At 36.8% G+C, this 23,225-nt stretch overlaps 1 protein-coding gene across 4 annotated transcripts in view; it reads left to right on the forward strand.

Annotated features, from left to right (window-relative positions):
- The window catches only part of htt (huntingtin), a 113,693-nt gene that overhangs the window by 27,504 nt on the left and 62,964 nt on the right, over nt 1–23,225 (forward strand). For all 4 annotated transcript variants that reach the window (XM_069842623.1, XM_069842624.1, XM_069842622.1 and 1 more), the window contains 7 exons: nt 3,014–3,169; nt 5,019–5,179; nt 7,837–8,107; nt 10,081–10,172; nt 10,249–10,388; nt 16,109–16,191; nt 19,184–19,418. In XM_069842623.1, the coding sequence (XP_069698724.1) occupies nt 3,014–3,169; nt 5,019–5,179; nt 7,837–8,107; nt 10,081–10,172; nt 10,249–10,388; nt 16,109–16,191; nt 19,184–19,418 (1,138 nt within the window). The remainder of the gene's footprint in view (nt 1–3,013; nt 3,170–5,018; nt 5,180–7,836; nt 8,108–10,080; nt 10,173–10,248; nt 10,389–16,108; nt 16,192–19,183; nt 19,419–23,225) is intronic.

Below are 23,225 nucleotides of genomic sequence, written 5' to 3' on the forward strand. Positions count from 1 at the left end.
TCTTACTTAACTACACAAGGGAACATAGAAAAATAGAGTTAATTAAAGAAATAAAGCTTTTATTAATGAATTTAAATACTATTATAGTCACAATCATGCCATGATATGAAGAAAAATTTCACAACCTCGAGCTTTTATTAATTTTTTTGTTTTAAATACTACTACATGTTAATATAGGCATTAACTTAAAAATATTAGTATTATTATGTAAAACACGGGGAATATGAATTAACCTTCTGTGTAAATTGTCACATAAATTAGGTTTTAAATGTAATTTTTACATAAACTGCCTAAATTTAGTACAAGATTAGTAATTTCTCACTGATTAAATTAGAAGTTTAGCTTTTCTAAAGTTTTTAAAGGACACTGATGTCATTACCCCACCTGTTTTTCTGAAGTGCTTCAAAGTCACTTTTAAATGCATTTATTGCAGTTTACAAAATGCACCACTCCAAGTACTATCAAAATACAACTAATCATATACATTTATTTTTAATTAGTTATTTAATGACACTGTATCAGCTACGAGATTATTTAGCGTCAATGGGATTTGTAATAGCGAGGTGATATTTGGCGAGATGAGGCCGAAGATTCGCCGTAGATTACCTGACATTTACCTTACGGTTGGGAAAAACCTCGGAAAAAACCGAACCAGGTATTCAGCCCAAGCGGGAATCGAACCTGCGCCCGAGCGCAATTCCAGATCAGTAGGCAAGTAAGTGCCTTAGTCAACTGAACTACGCTGGTGGCACCAATCATATTTAATTTCCCATCGTCTTTTTTATATTTAATTACATGTCCAACCGTTTTATTCATTGTCTTACCACTAACAGCACTAGATAAAGGTAACACAGTTGGAATTACCAATTCACAGATTTCACTTTCACAAGTCGGTTGAGAATTTTCTTCATTAAATGCAAAGGATTCTCTGATTGAGGTTCTGGCTGACAATACTGCTATTATCAGGCAGTAGGCTATATCTCACTTGACGATATGTGTCAGAGGAAGAACAATTGTTTGTATGCATCTGAAGTCTGACTAGTGTAATATGTAGCTAGTCGGCGATGTATGCAATGGAGGGGGAAAGGAACTGGCCACCCTACCCCATTATCTCCTGGCCTAGTTGCCTCATAAGTGGTCCTTCTTGGTATCACTTGCGAGGTTCAGACCTGTCTTCGGACAGTTGACTAAACAACAACAAATGCAACAGCTGCACTTTCCATTGACTCCTCAATACGTCTTATTTTTAAGAAAAGTAAACAATGTCTGTTGTTTTACCATCGTACACTGAAATATCTGTATTTACTGTATATTTGTAACTATTTTAGTAAACAAGCTTATTATATTTGTTAAACAACGCTAATACTGAAAACTACGTCAATAACAACACAGCACACCTGGCTTCTTAACTGAAACAAACGAGATTGAAAATACAAATGGTTTAAATTTTAATCAATCAGGATCAATCGGCAGGCTCAGGTGTGTGAATTGTGTTCCAAGTAGCTTTCTCCAAAATGCCCTATATAAAAGAGGACACCCCATCCAACCTTCCAGGAAACAATTACCTGAAAATCTACATATAACAGAATTTATTTTAGTTACTGAAAAATCATACCAGATTGAAATATTGTATTGTGTAAATTATATTTTTTAGTTTAAAATGTCTGAAAATATCCAGAGGGTGAAAAATTCCCGCCCGGGCAATCACAGTTATGTCTGTCAAATGAAATGCAAAATAATGTACATCTATTCCTTCACCTATAGCAGTGGCGGCCGGTGAGGCATTCTGGTGGTGGTGCCAAAAATGAAAAAAAGTTTTATGCAAATTACCCTAGTGAAACTGATAATCGCAGCTCACGTTTACATTATGTTAAATAAAACACATTAATTAAACCAGGTATTTTACCAGGTATACAGTTAATAATGCATCTAGTAACAGTTACAATAACATTTCCGAAACTAGTAACGAAATTTACAGATACAGATAATCAAAACTTTCACAGTATTGTTAGTCAAATACAAGTAACTTTTATAACTAGTAAAATTACTGGCAAAAACACACGAGATAAACAATGGCATAGATAATATGCAAACACGTTTGCACTTTATTTAACAGGCCGATGAATCCAAGGCAGCGGCCTGAATAACACATGTTCATGTCCTGCACAGATCTCATGTATTGTTAACAAAAGCATTAACGATAGCAACAGTGTAGCGATATTTAGTTGCCGAAAAATAAAACAAATATTACACAACATTAACAAACAGTTTTACATAATATGAAAAAATATTTATCTTTCTGAAAAGAACCATAACTATCTCTGCATTCAATATAGTTAAACGGATAATATTTTACACATTCAAATCCAAGTTATATGCATTAGTTTTGAATTGGCAACATTACATTAACATTTGGCGCGGAACTTTAACTTGTGTTTTCGTGCAAGTCTGCAGTTGATGGTTCCCTTCCTAACGTCTCCAACAACCCTGCCATCTAGCGAAATTTCTGCATTACTGTGCTCTAGCGGGCGGAATATTAACTACTGAGTCAAACTGAATTCGGCTCAAAGTCTGCCATAAGAAACGTATATAAACTAGAATCAGTAGCCTTTTGTACAGTGTTATATGGACGTAGGCAGTGCCACACAGAAGTGGCTCCAAAGTTCGGAAAAACGCTGCAAGAGTGCGTCCCGATCTGTGCGCGCGCCCGTTCAGATGAAATACGAATAAAAGTGTAGAAATATTACAACTGCTTTTTAGGATATTATTTTTTGTTTAGTTCATTGGCGGTGCGACTATCCCAAAAGCCGCCCCTGACGTATAGTGAAGTTTGCTTCCAGCTAAGAACTGAGTTATACTCGTAGTAGTCTCCACCACATGAAATGTAGTAGGATGTACCTACTGTACGTCTGTGCCTTATGCTGCTTAAGAAGAGGTTTGCTTCTAGACATTTACGAGCCACACATACTGAGAATTAAAAAATAAGAATTAAATCATAGGGTATCATTTGCAGGGTCTGCAAGATGAGTCATCTGTGTGCTGCCGCCAGGCCCTCTCTGCTGTGGGACTATGTCTGCCAGAGCTGCTTGAGAGCTTGGAGAGTCGTGCTACCTTACCCATCTTGAAGGCTCTGCCCCTCGTCGTCAATAACTCATATTGGCTTGTTAAGGTAAGCACATTAAAAATCATTGCCATACTGTGTGCAATCAACTATTATCTTATTCCTTCAGTTTGAAATGAGTTGCACACAAAATAAAATTTTTGGTTCATGTAGCAGAATGGGAAACATGCATGGATTTTATTTTCCGTTTAAAATTGTTTCCTTTTTTTTAGTGGGGAATAATATACAGGGCTTTCATTTCAAAACTTCCCAATCTAAATAACTAATTATTTAAATTTAATTCAGTTTAAACAAAAACACGTCAATTTAGATATTGAGGGGGAAGTCAGAACCAGGCTTAATTGCATTTCAGATTTCACCCCCCTCCCAGCCTCCCCCCACTTTGAAATTTTAAATTGTACCCCTGTATTTTTATACTTAAATATGAAAGCGCATTCAATTGTTTATACACCTCATTCATTTGTTTTCACATCTTTTATTTTCTGTCATCGCCTGGTAACCTGTATTTTTATTATTATCAGTTGATTGTAGGATGAAAACACAGCTTATTTTGTGTTATTTCCTCAATTTAATCAGTAAAGATTATTTATATTCTCTCTTGAAGGGTATGCACCATTTTAAAATAATGTTTAATACACAAACACAACTATTACATGAAATGCTCAATAAGTTTTTGTAGCTTTATTCTCTTCAGCTCTAATCAACAGTAACAACAATCCAGATTGCCAGGCGACGATAGAAAACAAAAGATGCGAAAACAAATGATTCAGATGTATAAAAAATTGAATGCTCTTAGGGGTGCCATTTGAAATTTCAAAGTGAGGGTGGCTGGGGGCGGGGGTGAAATCTAAAGTGCAATTAAGCCTGGTTTCAGACTTCCCCCTCAATGTCTAAATTGACGTGTTTTCTGTTTAAATTGAATTCAATTTAAATAATTAGTTATTTAGACTGGGAAGTTTTGAAATGAAAGCCCTGTATAATACCATACCTTCCTTTGGTAATGCTAGTGTAAAGATATACCAAAAGCTTAGAAGACGTCAAGGTCCTCTATCCCATAATGTACGAGAAAATTCCGATGACAGCAATTGAGTTTGATGATTTTCAAGTGCTGGGAAAGGCAGGTAAATTTTTTGTTTAGTGACGTTATCAGCATTGGTCTGTCACATGCTACTATAATGGTCGATATACAAATGAAGTCACATTACGAAAACTGTGTATTTATTTCATTATTATTTATTCTCCTTTACTATTTTTACTGCTTATTTCATTAATACATCCCACCCCCCACCAGGTTGTCATTTAACATTTCTGCTCTCTCCTGGCAATGACTTGTTTGTAACCCATTTCTGGAAGGCGGAGTTACGCTGCCCCGATAATATTATGATAGAATTTTTTTTTTTTTTTATGAAGTGTTAGGAGATATCTTAAACCTAAGTCTAACCTAATTTCCAGACTATGGACGAACACAGGAACATTCCCCTTAAAGGAAAATTTCCTGTGTTCTAACTGGGAATCGAACCTGGGACCTCATGAACTGTAGTCAGAAGCTCTGACCACTAGCCCATGGAGCTGGTCATTTCGTATAATATTGTACTTATGTTTTATATTCCTTCATTCTCTTTTTCACTAGAAACCACCATAATTATATCCATCTCCATTATGATGCACCTCTCATTTCAAACATAATTTACATTTTCCAACAATTCTGTTTTTAAAAAAATAAATCGCTATAAAATTCTTAAATATTTAATTCCATCTCCACAAAAAATTCATTCACAAATTCAACAATTTTCACTGCCAAAATCGCCAAAACTAGCTGTGCACTAGTTTCTCCAAAGGGGATATTTACTCACGTCATATAAATTGGATTTGTTAGTGTTGCTACTATGTCTGTCAGGTGAAACTGGTGGAGGTGGTGAGTCAGCTGTCTTACGTCACCATATACCACCTTACGGGCAACGCTGATTTCCAAGAGAAGGTAGTACATTCCATCGTGCTGGTGCTGCTGAAGGACGAAGATGCTCGTGTGCGGCACGCCTCAGCCAAGGCAATCGTCAGGTATAGTGCTGAACCCAACCAGAAGCAACATTTTTGGAGAGAACTGTACAGTCACTACATTTTAGAGGTCGTGTCACAGAAGCACATTTTCTAACTTGTAACAATGCTTTAACATCAGATATGGGGGAATTGACAAAATTCAAACAGTGAACAGAATTTTAAAAACATAATTTGACAAACTAAATTAATTGGTGTGACATCACATTTGATATATTCCAATAGCTGTTTCCAAGTAATACGCAATAGCTCTTTTGTAGAAATGCTGAAAAATCACACACAAATAAATATTGTATGTGCAAAAACACATCGCCCTCGTCATCTGATAAGTTGTTTATACATGGTGCCCAAGGATGTTAAGAGGTGGAGGAAATGATCATCAGTTTGCAGAAGAAATATTAATGATCTATCTGAGAAATAAACAGTATACTGCTGTGAAAACCAATCAAGTACAACAACATGATGAAAGGATTTCGAAGTGGGATAATTCTGTTTGCTGTCACGTTACTATTCTTCCCAAATCCTTCGTCAATTGTAACTTTAGTTTCGTCCATAAAAAATAGACAATCACCCCGCAGTCAACAATGCTATAATTAGAAAGTGAGCATAGCCTGAATCACGGCTAACTGGATGACTGTGCCTGCATACAATATAAGGTTTGTTTCTGCAACAGTTTACAACGTTGCAAAATAGACTTCTATGTGCTGCAATGTCATAATCTTTCTCATATGTTTAACAGAAAGAACAAAATAAGTAACAAAATATATTATTAGTAATAAATGGTTATTTTGATTGAGCTACATAACTTTCACTCTAATTAAGTATCATAGAATCTATTTAAAAAATGTAATAATCTAGTGCATGTGTTAACAAATCAAATTATCCAGAGATGTATAAAAAGCGAACAGACTGACTTACATAGGAACTCTCTCTCACTTCAAATAATATAATACAATATAATATATAACATAATATAATATAATATGAAGATTATGGAGAGAAAACGGGGAATGTCCGTTTTTAGTGATTTTTATAGTGTACGCGCATTCCATTGATGGCAACTGGAACTACAGAACTGTCCAGTCACAAAGAGTTTCAGGATGGAAATGTCTGCATAAGGTAATGTTAAACATTTGGTGCACCAGGTTAAAAACCTGGAATGTCGAAGTATTAAAACTTGATTTTCATGGTAATGTGACATTTCCGGGTTTTTCTCCTTACCTTTCATATAATAATTGAATTTTATTTATTTATTCATTCATTCATTCATTTATTTACACTATTGGCAGGCACTTGATTGTTCGTAATTCGCCCAGATTAAGTAAGTTGTGTAGACAAATTTACCAACAGAATCGCTACCATGGGCTTGCCTAACACGAATCATAAATTGGGGGTATGGCAAGGATCGAACCTGGATCCACAGATTTGCGAGTCAAGCACTGTAGCCACTGGAACACCATGGTGGCTTAAATTTAGAATGTAGAATATTAATTTCATATCTTAATTTTATATTTACATTTTAAACTTTTATTTTAAGTATATATTATTTTAATGTACCGAAGTACATATGATATTTCCATGCAGATATTCTGGGTCATCATACAATGAAAGAGTAATGGAACGGAGAAAAATTCTCTCCGGCACCGGGATTTGAACGAGTGCACCTCAGCACATGTGTGGACTTCGGTCCTGCGTTCATAGACATCTATGACGTAGTGCAGAGGGCGGCCACTAGAGGGAACCCAAGAGTTGGAGCTTAATCTGAGACGATTCTAACCGGCGTCGGAGTTGTATCCGGTGTGGCTTAGTGAATAAAGCATCAGCACGTAGAGCTGAAAACCCGGGTTCAAATCCCGGCGCCGGAGAGAATTTTTCTCCGTTCCATTACTCTTTCATCATATGATGACGCAGAATATCTGCATGGAAATATCATATGCACTTCGGTACATTAAAATAGTATATATGATATGTGTAAATCACTTCGTGATTTAAGACGGCACTTATTCCGTCGGATCCCGGCCAACTAGTCACTCATATCGAGTGCACCTCAGCACATGTGTGGACTTCGGTCCTGCGTTCATAGACATCTATGACGTAGTGCAGAGGGCGGCCACTAGAGGGAACCCAAGAGTTGGAGCTTAATCTGAGACGATTCTAACCGGCGTCGGAGTTGTATCCGGTGTGGCTTAGTGGATAAAGCATCAGCACGTAGAGCTGAAAACCCGGGTTCAAATCCCGGCGCCGGAGAGAATTTTTCTCCGTTCCATTACTCTTTCATCGTTTTATTTTAAGGTTTAACTTTCAACTTTAACAGTAACCTTTAAACTTTAACATTGACAATGAACTTTAAGTTACAATTTTGACGGTAAACTTTAACCTAATTTAACCTTGACAATAAATTTTAATTTAACTTAACTTCGACAATAAACTTTAACTTCATTTAACTTTCATGGTAGACTTTAACTTAGTTTAACTTCGACTGTAGACTTTAACTTAGTTTAACTTTGACTGTAGACTTTAACTTAGTTTAACTTCGACTGTAGACTTTAACTTAGTTTAACTTCGCGGTAAACTTTAACTTTGACGAAAAACTTTAACTTAACTTTGATGGTAACCTTCAACTCAAAATTCAATTTATGACTCTCTGTTATTTTTTTCAGGGTTGTGCCAAAGCTGTTCTTTGCGTTGGACCACCCACAGCTGGATGCTGCGATGGTGAAGGGTGCCTCTTACAGCGAGCAGTTTTTATCCCAGATGCTGGCGACAGCAAGCACCTCACCCTCGCTTATGCAGCGCTCCAATATCAACAACTTGCCGAGTCCGTTTGGCATGGGCATGTCTCAGTACAGCCAGAGCATCGACGCTGCCCTTTCCAGGGTGCACCATCTTCTGTCCCAGTCACTGCTCATGTCCGCAAGCAAGTACCTCACAGTGAGTGCCATCTTGTAACTGTATGTAGGATTAAAATTACATTCAGAAATGCAATTACAAAGAAAAAGTGTTGGTGTTGTTGTTGCTGCTGCAGTTGCAGTGAAACCTGTATTAAACGACCACTAATAGTTCCATGTACAATTGGTCTTTGAAAGGGGTGGTCACGTAATAGAAGGGAGGCTTGTTTTTATGAATAGAGCTGGGATGTGGTGCCATATTGATCGCTGCTGAAAGAAATGAGGAGGAGAAAGATACTGGTTGTACCAAATCTAAGGTACCAAATGTGGCATTTAGAAATGACTTACACTTTTTCCTGTGGGACAAGATTAATTAAACAGAAGTAGTACTCAGCAGTGCACTGCACAGACTAGGGCTAGGGACGGAGCGGTTCGGTTCGGAGCAGGTACTGTGACGTCATTACTCGATCTGAATACAGTACCGAGTACAAACTTGTGGCGGAAGATTTAAAATTTGAATAGATTGAGTCGATTTTAGAACGTACTTTGAAAGTGAAACCAAGCATGTTTTAAAAGCATTGTAGTAAAGCAGCTTCACTTTGCCAATTGACGACAAAAAAAATAAATCTTCATTGCAAAATGACGGTTGCAGATTTTATTTGCGTGATTACAGGTATTTGCGTAGTTATTTTATATGAAAGGCCTATTTAACCTTCAGTGTTGTTATATATATTACAGATAAAAGAAAATCGATAAAATAATATTTATAATACTAATGGCTAATAAATTAACATATGAGGTAAACGTTAAACGCTGCAGCTAAGTAAAAAAGGAAGATAGAAAGAAATGGCTCCATGAAGCGCTGCCTAAAACACTTAAAAATAACACACAGAATTATCTACTATTACGGAAAGTGGACAAAATAATCAATAAAACGTGGAACCTTGAACTGAAGAACATTTATTTTATAACATTACTAGCCTTCCATAGAACCATGTTATCTTTGGTGAAGAGTAATATTATTGATAAATTAAAGTACCGTAATTAGGTAACATAAATCATAGAAATAAATACAAATAAAATGATGACTGATGAGGTAACATAAATCCAGTAAACACAAATAGAAAAATATAATGCACTTCCTTTTTTTAAACGTATTTCAATATTAATCAAACACTGTAATATAATAATAATAATAATAATAATAATAATAATAATAATAATGTTAATAATGATAATAATAATAACAATAATTGAAAATTATGGTTCATTTAACGACGCTCACAACTGCAGAGGTTATGTCAGTGTCGCCGGTGTGCCGGAATTTTTGTTCCGCAGGAGTTTTTTTATATGCCAGTAAATCTACTGACATGAGCCTGTCACATTTAAACACACTTAAGTGCCATCGACCTCGGCCGGGATCGAACGTGCAACCTCGAGCATAGAAGGCCAGCGCTATACCAACTGCGCTACCAAGGGCGACTAATAATATTATTATTATTATTATTATTATTATTATTATTATTATTATTATTATTATTATAAATACAGTAATATGTAGGCCTACAGACTATCAGTGTTCATTAGGCCCACTTGACAGGTCATATATAGGATGAATTCCTCTTCAATACTAGAGTTTCAGCCCGCCTTGGGGATAAGGATGATCTCCTGTTGGAAATAATTTGTCCTGCAGCAGAAAATATTTAAATACAATAAATAGTGCCTACATCGTTTCTGCTAGATCTAAATGAAACATGTGAACTCTGTTTGAACGTTTGAACTGACCGGTAACAGCTACGGTTAACCGAGTAACTTCGGTGCTCCGCTGCCAAGCACATAAACCGATAGAACCGAGCGACTCAACAGTTCTACTCGCTCCGTCCCCAGCTCTAGCACAGACCAGCAACGTGTAACAGAAACTCCTGTCCAGGTTTAGATACATGAAATTTAGATAATCCTCTCCTCCAGTAGTGAGTGGAATAATTTAAGAGATCTGTGTGCTGGTGTTGTTTACAGTTCGGGTGCTGTGAGTCCCTGGCACTGTTGTCTGCCCAGTACCTCACCACCGTGTACCCACGTGCATGGGGCTGCACACGGTGCGTCACCAGGTAAGACAGTGCGTAGCCTCCGCTTGCATGCCGAGCCCATGTATGAGCTGAGCTCACCAGTCCCATTCTGTTGCAGTCAGCAGGACCAGGATGGAGCACCAAGCCCGGCTGCTGGCCTCTTGTCCACCGCACTTGCCCTGCTCACTGGCTCGCCCATCTCGCTGGATCTCAGCTGCCAGCAGTGGCTTATGCAACTGGCTGGCAATGTGTTCGCAGGTGCGTAGTACAGTTTATCTGTTTCAGTCATGCAAGGCACAATATAAACAGAAAGTGTGGACTTTGTGTTGTCGGCAAACTGCTGGATACATTAAGAAGATAGATTGAAAGGACAAAACTAAAATTCTTTCAATATTTTATTATAATTAGGGCTAGGATTTTGATGAAATTGCATCTTTTTTCTAGTAAGCCAGAAACATTGCTGCTTTATATATATTATTTAATGTACTGAAGTACATATGATATTTCCATGCAGATATTCTGCGTCATCATACGATGAAAGAGTAATGGAACGGAGAAAAATAGTATGATGACGCAGAATATCTGCATGGAAATATCATATGTACTTCAGTACATTAAAATAATATATATGATATGCGTAAATCACTTCGTGATTTAAGACGGCGCTTATTCCGTCGGATCCCGGCCAACTAGTCACTCATTACGAGTGCACCTCAGCACATGTGTGGACTGCGGTCCTAGGTTCATAGATATCTATGACGTAGTGCAGAGGGCGGCCACTAGAAGGAACCCAAGAGTTGGAACTTAAAACTGAGACGATTCTTCCGACGCCAGGGTGGAATCCGGTGTGGCTTAGTGGATAAAGCGTCAGCACGTAGAGCTGAAAACCCGGGTTCAAATCCCAGCGCCGGAGAGAATTTTTCTCCGTTCCATTACTCTTTCATCGTATTGCTGCTTTAGTATTTATATGTTATGTGATAAACTGAATGTTTTAAAACACATTTGTTAGGGCATTATTTTTTTTTTGTATTTTTTACCTCTTACAATTCATAAGAGCATTTTTTGTTTTATTCGGTCATTTTTGGGGTATTTTTATTTAATTTTGGCCATAAATCCCCATTATTAATGTAAAATATTATTTATTTCCTTTGATATTTTCTCTACATATTTTTTTCAATTATTACCCATTATTTTGTATATTATTTTAATCGTTTTTCTACACAAATATTGTATTCAAACGTAGTACACCCCCACGTAAGGCATCAGTCCAACCAACCCTTTAATATAGACTCCTCTGTACCTGCTGTTTCCGGATAAGAGTGGCCTTGCGGTAGACTACATGGAACTACATAGGTAAAATAATCAATTAAAGTGTTGTTGTTGTTTTCTAATGCCAGGCGTTTGACAATAAAGTCATTTGACCTCTTGCACTCCAATATTTTTCAAAGATATTATCATGGTCAGCCAATGAAGCACAGATTTTGAGGTGTTCCGAATCCATTTCTTGGTTTGAGTTGCACAATGGGCAGTTAGGGGACTGATATATTCCAAATTAATTAAAGTGTTCTACTTAGGAAAATTATGTAAAATTAAATAGACTTGAATGTTGGTACTAGAATTTAATTTAATTACTAGTCTAAATATTAGTATTTCTACTAAGCCAATTATGTAAGATCAATTTTTAAGGGCATTTTTTTAAAGATTTTTAGTTCATAAATGCATTGTTTTTAGGACATTTTTTCATGATTTATAGGTCATGAAAATCCTAGCCCTAATCATAATACACTGCTCTCTTAAATTGACTGAGCATATTTGGAATTAAATCAGTGGCTTTCCCAAAACGTGCTATGAAATGTTACATATGAAACCATTTTTATCCCGGAAAGGAAACAAAACTAGCAAAATTGTATTAAAATTTTTAGTTTGAAATATCTCTAAGAATAATCTCCTGAAATTAATGACATTACTTACGATTCACTCTGTATAAAGACCAGTGGCGGCTGGTGGTTTGAAAATATGGTGGTGCACAATGGATATCGAAGAGGAGTTAAACATATTTTACTTTAAAGTTTAAAACCGTGTATACCTGAGGGCGTATACATATAAAGCTAATTTATATGCAATTAATAAGTAAAATTACTAAATACAAGCATACCTATTTATACAGAAAGTCCAAAAGTGGAAGGGGTCATTGGCGGAGCTCTCTATATTGCGATTTACCCTCATGAAAAACATTTCAGCACAAAATCGCCATCAGAATGCTACCAAGTACCAAGTGCAACGTTTTCGTTCATAATATTCAAATGCAGCTTTCGTAGGCTGTCGGGAGATAGCAGCACTTATTGTCAGAACGACAACTCTTAGAACTTTAAAGCAAAATACAAGCTTCTTTATGTATTGTGCCGTTTGTGTGCATGTAGATTGAGAAAGTAATATGCGAAATATGCGACTGTTCGTTGCACAAGCGGAATGAATAAATTTTTTATGCTTATTACTAAGGACAAATGTCTAGTTGAAACAGATACTTTCCAGTGAATTTAGTTTCTTCTACACTGACGTTGGTGTCCATGTCAGGGAGTGCGACAAACCGTTCTCAATGAGGAAAGCAGTAGACCACGCCTCTAACCCCCTGTCCCCGCATTAGCCGAACTACCTTCCCTAGGTTTTCAACATCTTTGCAAACCAAGAGGCTCGGAGGCTCCTACAGACGTACATAACAAGACGCCAGCTGCAGATAGTCATGAATGAAAATTGTAAAATTAAATTAAATTTTTAATAGTACCAAAGCCGGGAGATTAGCAACATTACTGGAGGGTGTACAAACCTGCAACCCCCTTGAGAAGCCGCCACTGATAAAGACATATTACAGTCATTATTTTTTCTTTAAAGAAAAGAGGCCTGCAGTGTGCTAAAGATGATAAGTTTGTTAACATCTCAATAGTTTCTTTTTGTAGCAAAAAATTAATATGTCTAGTGTTCTCGTTAAATAAAATATTGCGGGCAAATCGTAAAACAGCGAACGCTAAGCACCGCCCATGACCCCTTTCCACTTTTCCCCTACAAGCTCACCACACACTCTAGCGGGAAAGAGTCGAAATAGGGGTTTAGGGTGGGATGACATCTAGTGGAGGAAAGTGGAACAAAAAGAGTGAATGTGGCATCTACGAAGCAAAAGCAGAACTTCGTCCTGTTTCCCTCTCCAGCCTCTCCTTCTCTCCTCCTTGCTTCATGTCTCTCTCTCTCTTTTTTCCCTTCTTAGCAGAGGGTAGTATTTGATCCGGTGATCTTCCCAACGAAACGCACGCACGCTTTTTGGTCACACTTTAGACATCTCAGCTACCGAGACGAGCCAGGGAAAATGAATCTATTTATGTTCAAGGGAACTGCCATAACGTATTGCAGAAATGCAATGTTTGTCATTGAATATGTCTTAGTACGTATGATGTTGTTGTTGTTGTTGTTTTCTAATGCCAGGCGTTTGACAATAAAGTCATTTGACCTCTTGCACTCCAATATTTTTCAAAGATATTATCATGACCAGCCACTGAAGCACAGATTTTGAGGTGTTCCAAATCCATTTCTTGGTTTGAGTTGCACAATGGGCAGTTAGGGGACTGATATATTCCAATTCTATGCAGGTGTTTGGCCAAACAATCATGGCCTGTTGCCAATCTAAATGCAGCTACAGACGATTTTCGTGGTAAATCGGGAATTAACTGTGGATTTTGATGCAGAGAGTTCCATTTTTTCCCTTGGGATTGTGTTATCAAATTTTGTTTGTTGAAGTCTAAGTATGTAGATTTAATAAATCTCTTCATAGAGTAATACGTAGATTTAATAACAGGTCTGTAAGTAGCAGTGCTGCCCTTCTTTGCTAAAGCATCCGCATTCTCGTTTCCCAGGATTCCACAATGGGATGGTATCCATTGGAATACAATTCTTTTATTGAGTGATATTAATTGAGAGAGCATTTTAGTTATTTCTGCTGTTTAAGATGAAGGTGTGTGTTTAGAGACTATTGATAGAATAGCTGCTTTGGAATCTGACAATATAACTGCATTCTTAAATTTACTGATGTGGCATAGAAGATTCCTGAGACATTCACTTATTGCAATGGTTTCTCCATCAAAACTTGTTGTTCCATACCCAAGAGATCTATAAAGTGAGAAGAGACAGCACGTAACTCCTGCACCGGCACCTTGTTCTCTGGAGATCAAGGATCCGTCGGTGTATAAATGAAGCCAGTTTTGTGGAGGGTACCTAATATTAATTGTCTCTAAAGACAATTGTTTCAGTATTTCAGTGTTTACTTCTGATTTCAGTATTTCTTCTGTTAAATTTAGATTATATTCTATTAGTACGTATGTGGTTGTTGTCTAATGCACATCAATTTGGTTGTATTATGTTGTGTTGTGTTGTAAAATATGAAATACATGCGAGGCGGTAGGCAGTGATCCACCGAAGCGGGGCAGGTAGTAGAGAGAGAGAGCAGGCGAGCGAGGTGCCGAGTGGCGAGGGTGAGGATAACTTCCCGAACTGGCGTTCGCTGTTTTACGATTTATGCAATATTGCTGCTGTTCGTTGTTTTAAAAAATGTCACTTATTTGTTCTATACTGTCCTGTACCCTATAGCAACTTATAGCTGATTAGTGATTTCAGGATTTTATTCATCTGTTATTATAAATTACTTTATACTTCATGTATGCAATGGTATGTGACACAGACCTGCACGCATTGTATTCTTCACCTGACATAATCAGGAACATGAAATCCAGACGTTTGAGATGGGCAGGGCATGTAGCACGTATGGGCGAATCCAGAAATGCATATAGAGTGTTAATTGGGAGACCGGAGGGAAAAAGACCTTTAGGGAGGTCGAGACGTAGATGGGAAGATAATATTAAAATGGATTTGAGGGAGGTGGGATATGATGATAGAGAATGGATTAATTTTGCTCAGGATAGGGACCAATGGCGGGCTTATGTGAGGGCGGCAATGAACCTCCGGGTTCCTTAAAAGCCAGTAAATATGCAATGGTATGTGAAATTTAAGATTTTAGTGTATAACATGCCGCAACCCTAGTAATGCTGCACCCTAGTAATGCCGCACTTCGATTATTATGACGTTTTGTTAAGTGACCTAAGTTCTGAACTGTCATTCAAGTTACAGCAAGCTCAGAATATGTGCGTCAGATATGTGTGCAACATCCGACGATATGATCACATATCACCGTCCTTCGCAAGTCTTTCGTGGCTCTGATTTAAAGAACGCAGAATTTTACACTCTTTGTCTTTACTCTTTCGAATTCTGCACACCTCGACACCAAATTACCTTTCGTCTCGTTTCTCTTATCTATACTCTAACCACGACGTAAATACCAGATCACTTATCTGTGGCACGCTAAGTATACCTCTTCATAGAACATCTTGTTATTCATCATCTTTTACAGTATCCATCTCGCGTCAATGGAATTCCTTGTCACAAAGTATTAGGGGCTGCAAGACAATAAACACCTTTAAGAACAGCTTAAAAGATAACCTTATTAGCATTTCACTCCAATCATACTGATTTAAACTATCACTGACTACATTGTTACTTCTTTCTTTAGACATCATCCTGATAGTGCTGTATTTTCAAAATTGTCTCATAATAATCTCTTTCTATTATCTAACATTATTTGAAATATATTAACATTCTATGTATTTTAGCTTAATTCTGCTACACAGTTTATTTCAGTGTTTAATTAATAGTTCATAGTATTTTGTTGTTTAATTCGTAAATAACTCTTGTATACATGTAACTCTCATCTAAATCGAATTGTTGAATTCTTTGTAAGTTCATGCATATGTATATACACTTTTTGCTGGTTGAGTGGAAGAGAAGGCCTTACGGCCTTAACTCTCCCAGCTAAAATAAATCATTATTATTATTATTATTATAATTATTATTATTATTATTATTATTATTATTACTTGCAGGTTTGGCAGTGTGCAGCCTGCGTCACAATGAGAGCAGAACTCCGGGAGAGGCAGGCTTGTGGAGCGTGCTCAGGGACAAGCAGGTGGTTGTTAAGTGTGCATTGCATTATTACTAGACATCGGATTTTTAGGCACTAAAAATTGCAGTTTTAGGCGCCTAAAATAAGCTCAAAATTTGTAAAATTAGGCTCTATTTTAATGAAAATAGGCATTTTAGGCACATCAAGGTATCATACTTATTTCTTTCACTGAAATTTTTTGTTATACACTAAAATACGCACAAAAAAGTATGTTTAAACATTAAAAAAAGAATACTATATTATATTTATAAACAGAGCTGCACAAATTTAATATATTGAAACTAATGAAATAATGATTATTGATATCAAGATTACTCATTTCAAGTTATTGAAATTCAGTTCCATGCTCAGACTTTATTATAATTATCTGCACGGTACACCACCAGAATTTTTTCTAAATTCTCCACAGTTAACCTTTGCCTTTTGTCACTGAGAATCATTTTGAAAGCAGAAAAACTTCTTTCAACCGAAACTGATGTGAGAGACGCAAATTTTAAATTAGGTACAATAGAAACATCAATACTTACTGGAACATTTACACTTTCCCCCGATATCACTCTTGATACTTTTTCCAACAATGAAAATCCTACATTCTTATTTAATACGTTGTCCCACTTATTTTTAACTTTTTTCCCAGTTTCGCCCAAAGCAGAATGTATGTTCACTTGAGCTTCCTTTACTATTGCAATTTGGCTACAAAGAGATTGTTTTTCACGTTCTAATTGTTCAATGCTTGCAGGTATGAAAGAAAAGTTTGATGTTATGTAGGCAATATCGTTTTTCACTCGTGAGTCATTCAGACAATCTTTCACTGCTTTCACACACGCTGCACTATCAGTTTCAGGTAATTTATCAATAACTGTGACCACTTCTTTAAAATACTTAGAATAATACACCACTGACTGAATCCAGGTTCCCCATCGTGTAACAACCGGCTGAGGTGGGAGTGGGATATCTGGAAAGTTCTCTCTGAATATTGAAATCCTGGATGGGGCTTTACAAAAACATTTTTTTGTGTTAGAAATAAACGAATTGACAAGAGGAAATTCATTCCGGATTGTTTCAGAAACCCTGTGAAGGCCATGTGCTAGACAAGTTACATGCGTGAGGTTAGGATAAAATGTTTTAAGAAGTGGAGCTGCAGCAACCATGTATGAGGCAGCATCAGTACAAAACAACAGAACTTTAGAATCGTCTATATTACCTGAGTATAAAGACTGTAGGCCTTTATTTACAAAATAAGCAATGGCTTGGCTATTCACTTTCGAAAGTTCCTTAACACATACGAGGTGTGGAATCGAAGGTCCATCAGGACTAAGTTTTCCTACTACCATATTTGCTATATACCTATTCATAGAATCTGAGGTTTCATCCACAGAGACCCATATGTAGGAATCACCTATATCCTCCCGAATGGAAGCTAAAGTTTCATTGTATATTCTAAGTAATTTTTTCTTAGGGTCGACTCAGATGGGATATTTTGTTTGCAGTATTTTTGTAAAAACTGTCTTAAAACCAGATTTTCAATTGCATTCCAGGGAATGTTAGCAGCAACAAACGCTCTGGTTAAATCAGCATAGAAATTGCTGCTGAGATTGGATGAAGTAGGCTGTGTTAGTAAAGTTTGTTGCAGTTGATTTTTCTGCTGAGCCGCTCCTTGCACATGCTGCTTTAGGTGGCACTTCTTTTCTTGCGAAATCTAAAAATGTAAATTAAATTGAATTAAAATAAAATCCTAATTGTTGTATTGCTGTATTTCTATCACAAAGTTAGTGGGTTCGAACAATCAAAATTTTAATGACCTGCAAATACTTTAACTATCGGAATTTAAAAGGTTAAAGTGTAGTGGTCTTAAAAAGAATTATACCTCAGGATAGCTCAGTCAATGTATAAATATTATAGGCCTACTCATTAAAATTAATAGAATTTATATATTTCAACTATTGTTACATACCTGTTTGCTACAAATCTTGCAGAATATTATTTTTCCATCATAAGTGAATTCTGAATATTCTGTTAGCCATTTCCGGATCAATGTAGATTTTGCACTTATATTTTTCGGCATTATCGCGTTAAACTTCACAGGAAAACGTCCTACCGCTCAAAACTTCTCAACACAAATAAGGTGAGGGAAAGAGCAACTGTTAACGAGCATTCAAATGAACCGTTGTTATTGAGATTCAATTGGACAAAAATACAAAGTTCCACTTATTGTTGCATTTCCTGGTAGTGTTAACACTAGGAGGGCCATTCTTTTAAATATTTTGTAACGGTTTACCCTACTAATTCGCAGTTTTACGACTTTTCATAAATATTTCAAAAACACTCTTTCTCCAAAAATTGTGATTTTATGACACTCTGAAGGGCAGTACAGCTAATCGGTTTCAGACCGAAAACAGTCATTTTTATAGTATAGTATATCTCTGAATCGGTAGCAGCACATGTTGTGATTGTTGCCTGCTTCAAAACTAAGGTTGGTTCTTTGTCGGCATTTATGCCTCCAAACATGTTAAATTCGATGAAATCCATTGCGAGTGTCGTGAGATTCAAAACATTTTGTTTCCTTTATCAATGGTTTCATGGCCGGTGTGAAGCAAACTTTCCACTTTTTAAATGCCTTAAATTTCGCAGTGAATGCATGTATAAATTATAAAAAGTAAGAGTAAAATGCGAAACTTTACAGTGAGTTAGGCATTTTTAGGCGAATATTAACAAATTAGGCTCTAATAACCGTTTTAGGGCATTTTAGGGCACTATAAAACTCTTTGAATACCTTTCAATTTCCATGAAACACAAATATTAATAATTATTTTTACTTTTCTCCTAAAGAAACAAAATAGGCATTTGCCCTAGAATCCGATGTCTGATTATTACAAGTGACTATACTGTAATTTGAAAGGAATGAATTCCTGAAACATTAATTTAAAACCTTGTTGGTTTCATTATTGTTCAGTTTTCATGCAGAGAGAATTAAAACAGTTTTGAATGTATGCAGCTGTCCTCGTGTGCAGAGCTGCTGCTGCTACATGTGGTTCGCACACTCAACATCTTCGTGCACATCCTGGAAGAGACGGCACCCACCGTGCCCACACCGAAGCCGTCTCTGCCCTCACTGCCCACGGCACCCTCCTTATCCCCCATAAAACGCAAAAGCAAACCCATAGAAGCAACGCCTGTGATGGCAGATGGTGGGCGGACCAGGGGCATATCCCCAGTGAAGACATCGCAAGGTAACTACTGTATTGTGGAGTAACAGTTAGCATGCTTGACCGTGAAACGAGCAGGTCAGGATTCAAATTCTGGTTGGGACAAGTTACCTGGTTGATGTTTTTTCCAGGGTTTTCTCTCAACCCAGGGCTGGGCATCAGGTGCGGAACTAGACTCTAAATGGGGATTAAAATTAGGAATGGTCGGGGTCCGTCTGTGCTTATCTACATAACAAATATTAATTATTAGAATACTTGTCACATTATTTATTCAGTTTAACGTTTTCGGCTTAAATAAGCCATCTTCAGAAGAAATTATGCCTAAAAATACATGAACAGAATTGGTATGGATAAATTAGTTAATTATGAGTCTCTACCTTGACAATAGTGAACTTATTAATTAAAATGTTAAAACAAGGGCTATATGAGCCATGGTCATAGATTATTAAAATACCGGTACCAAAATGTTAAAACATGTAAAATATTGTTATAAGTGCAATATGTTGGACCAACTGTGACAATTTCCAATGCTGACTTGAGTGAAGATGATTCAACTGTAAAGCGGAATGAAAAATTATATCAAAACTAGTGGCTTGTGCAGCAAATACTGCTGCAAACTAAGTTCGTTAGACGTTCAAATAAACATTTTTCATATTTATTTTCAATGAAGAATACTTGTCTTTTTGATAGTTATTTGCTTCCATAATAATGAAACATACTCCCTCTGAATGGATTTTTTTAGGCCAAATACTTTCTCTTGAACCTATCCAACTTCAGTTTTTGAGTTTCAACGCGAAAACGCAAGTATCAATTTGTCAGGACGATAGCAGTAGCTATTTCAGGTCATTGTGGAATGTAGGCGAAAGTTAAAAAAATGTCAGGTTTGCTAAACTTTCGAACAATAGCATTTTCGTATAGCTGCTGCATGTAGAACTTGAAATGTAGAGCGTAAAATCATTTTATCCTACTAAGAGATCTTGCTGAAATGATCTGGAGACTACAAAATTTCCTAGGCCTCTTATTTTATCAGTAAGTAATACCTTTTGATCTTTCCTTAGGAACTGTAATTTTTGCGCTCTGTCGAGCCAATACTGAAGACAATGACACATATCAATATCTACACTACACCGCCATTAAGTATATGAAAAAGACTCAACCCCACTGGTTTAATAAGTATAAAAATATTTGATTTTTAATAACAATATTATTATCTTAAGTTTTGTAGTTGTATATAGCAGCCACTCAGTAAATTATAGAAATGAAGATCTAAATTAAGATATTCTCTACATTTACTTACATAACCTCAAAACGTTTCACTTTCATGTCATCAATATAGCATCAATATTATGCTCAATTAATGAAAAATAGATACATCATGATATTAACTATAATAATATTTAATTTCTAATGATAATAATGTCATCAAACCACCTCAAGTTTCGTAGATTTGAATATCCAATACACAGCTGTACTCAGAAAATTGTTATACACTGCAGAATCAGTTTTTAATAACAAATTGAATTGAGCTCTAAATATGTCGGCAATCCTGCAGGTCATGGCCTTCGTGTAATAGCCTGTTGTTTATTGTAGTTTGTGTTTTGTTCTGAAATTCAATCAAGTCGGCCGTGATTCAGTAAAATTAGTTCTCAAAACTGGCAACAGATGGATTTTGGAAAATAGGAAAATTATGTAGGAAAATTGACATTTCACTGAAAACTACTACTTTTCCGAAAAACTATGGGTTCCAAGCTTCAAAATGAGGGGCCATTTATTAAAATCCGTTCAGCCGTTTTCCCGTAATTTCCATTACTAGTTCAAATTATATATATAGATATGGCCAATATAAACGAACATGATGAGGGGGTTACATACAAGAACAATGAAATGTACATGTGTGAATTTTAAAGCTGTCGAAACTATAACAAGCCTAATGTAAGTTACATAAATCTGGTTACAAACATCGCGAAGCGAATTATGTACACGAGCGCGCAGAACAGTTGTACTGAATGTAACTAAAGTTTGTAATATAGTCATCATTTAATTCAAAAAAAATTCGTTGGCTACTTCATAGTAGTCGTGTAATATTCAATGAGGTAGGCGAGACCTCATACAAAATGAATATGTGATGTATTTGTAATATAGTTTATGTTGGAGCGGAATTTACTAATTGAGAGTAAATGTAATTTGTTAAGATAGCATTGACTTAGGTTATGAAAAGAAGGAGGTAATCAAGATCCAACTTACTATCGTACGTACGGTGATGGTAGCTCTGTAGTCAGTGGTGGTGGAAAGACAGCAATAATTAATATTTAAGTAGATAAGCACAGACGGACCCTGACCATTCCTAATTTCAATGTATTAGCTTAGCGGTCCCCACCATGTCTTTCAAATCTAAATGGGGATGCTTAATATTCATCCGTCACTGAATCAACGCTGCGCGGTGTTCGGCGGGGAAGAAAGGGAATGAAGAGAAATCATATGGCTCCCCGTGAGAGAGTAGAATCCGCTCTTGCTGCCCAGCCCTGTCTCAACCCATTAAGAGCAAATGCTGGGTAACGTTCAGTGTTGAACCCTGGACTCATTTCAGTATTATGGAGCTCCATCTAAGTAGACTGCCTTCTGTGGGAGGCATATTGTGTAGGATGAAAAGAGCTTTCGATTACAATGCCTTTTGGTATACTGGGTGTTCATTTCAAAGTGTGTTATGACGTCACTGTTGTGAGTCAGCGATTTGAAGTGAGTTTCAGCTTTTGTGTCAGAGAAGTTGCCTATTAATCAAGGCGTTCAATCTGAACTTGAGAACGTGTACGGTATAACTTGAACGTCGTAGCAACAGATGGCGGCCTGTACAGTCTGTGTGCTACCATAACCTCTTTCGAACTGTGTTTTGCGCGGGCAAGTCGTAGGCAGGGTATTTGTTATCATCGGTTGCATACGGCAACATTCCACAATACAAATCAAATGCTCCGTGTCCATGTTGACTGTCAAAGTTAATGTCAACAAATACGTAAGTAATCGTCTTAACCCTCTCGCCATATCCCGACAGTAAGAAAAAACTTACCTCAGTATTGTCCGCGCAACTTATCTAGGCACTTGGGTTCCCTAGTGCTCTCTCGCTGCCCCTCTCCTTCCCTCTCCTGCCACGCTACCACTACAAGCAACCTCGCTACACCCCGTTTCCCCGCTTCCCCGCTCTTTTAGCTGCCCAGATAAGTTGCGCGAACAGTATGTGTTTCCAAACAATTCACATTCCTGCCACTACTGGTGTTACCGTACATATCGGTACATACTCTTCAGAATGAACACCGTACTTGCTAGGCAAATTCTCTGGCACATAGGTAATACATCTCTGTGGAAATGTAGGAAGATTGAATTCTCTAGGCTCATCGGCTAGCCATATGACGGCATAGAGCGAGCCATGACACACTTTGAACTGAACACGCAGTATAATGTACCATTGTACCAGTTTTTTCAAAGTTGTTAAATTAAAATAGGCGAAAGAATTTGATCTGTTTATAGCCTATATTCGGTTAAGGACTTAATAGTTCATTGAAGTGATAGATTTGCAAGGCTATCCTGAAATCATTCAGATTAAATTATTTCGGAATATGCAGTTTATTGCTTTCACGTGTTAAATATTATGTACAGTACCTTGTTGACTAGCTTCAGCCTGTCGTGGCTATCTTCAGATCTGGGTGGTCCTGGTTTTCGCGCTTTCTGTTTGTGTTTTCTGTGGAGGTGTGTTAAATTATTTCTTCAAACTCTAAAAATTCTGAAAATCAAACAGAGGTTAAGACATAAGGCAGGAACAAATGTAATATCTGTACATTT

This window comes from Periplaneta americana, chromosome 12 (assembly GCF_040183065.1).
Source record: "Periplaneta americana isolate PAMFEO1 chromosome 12, P.americana_PAMFEO1_priV1, whole genome shotgun sequence".
Lineage (NCBI taxonomy): Eukaryota > Metazoa > Arthropoda > Insecta > Blattodea > Blattidae > Periplaneta > Periplaneta americana.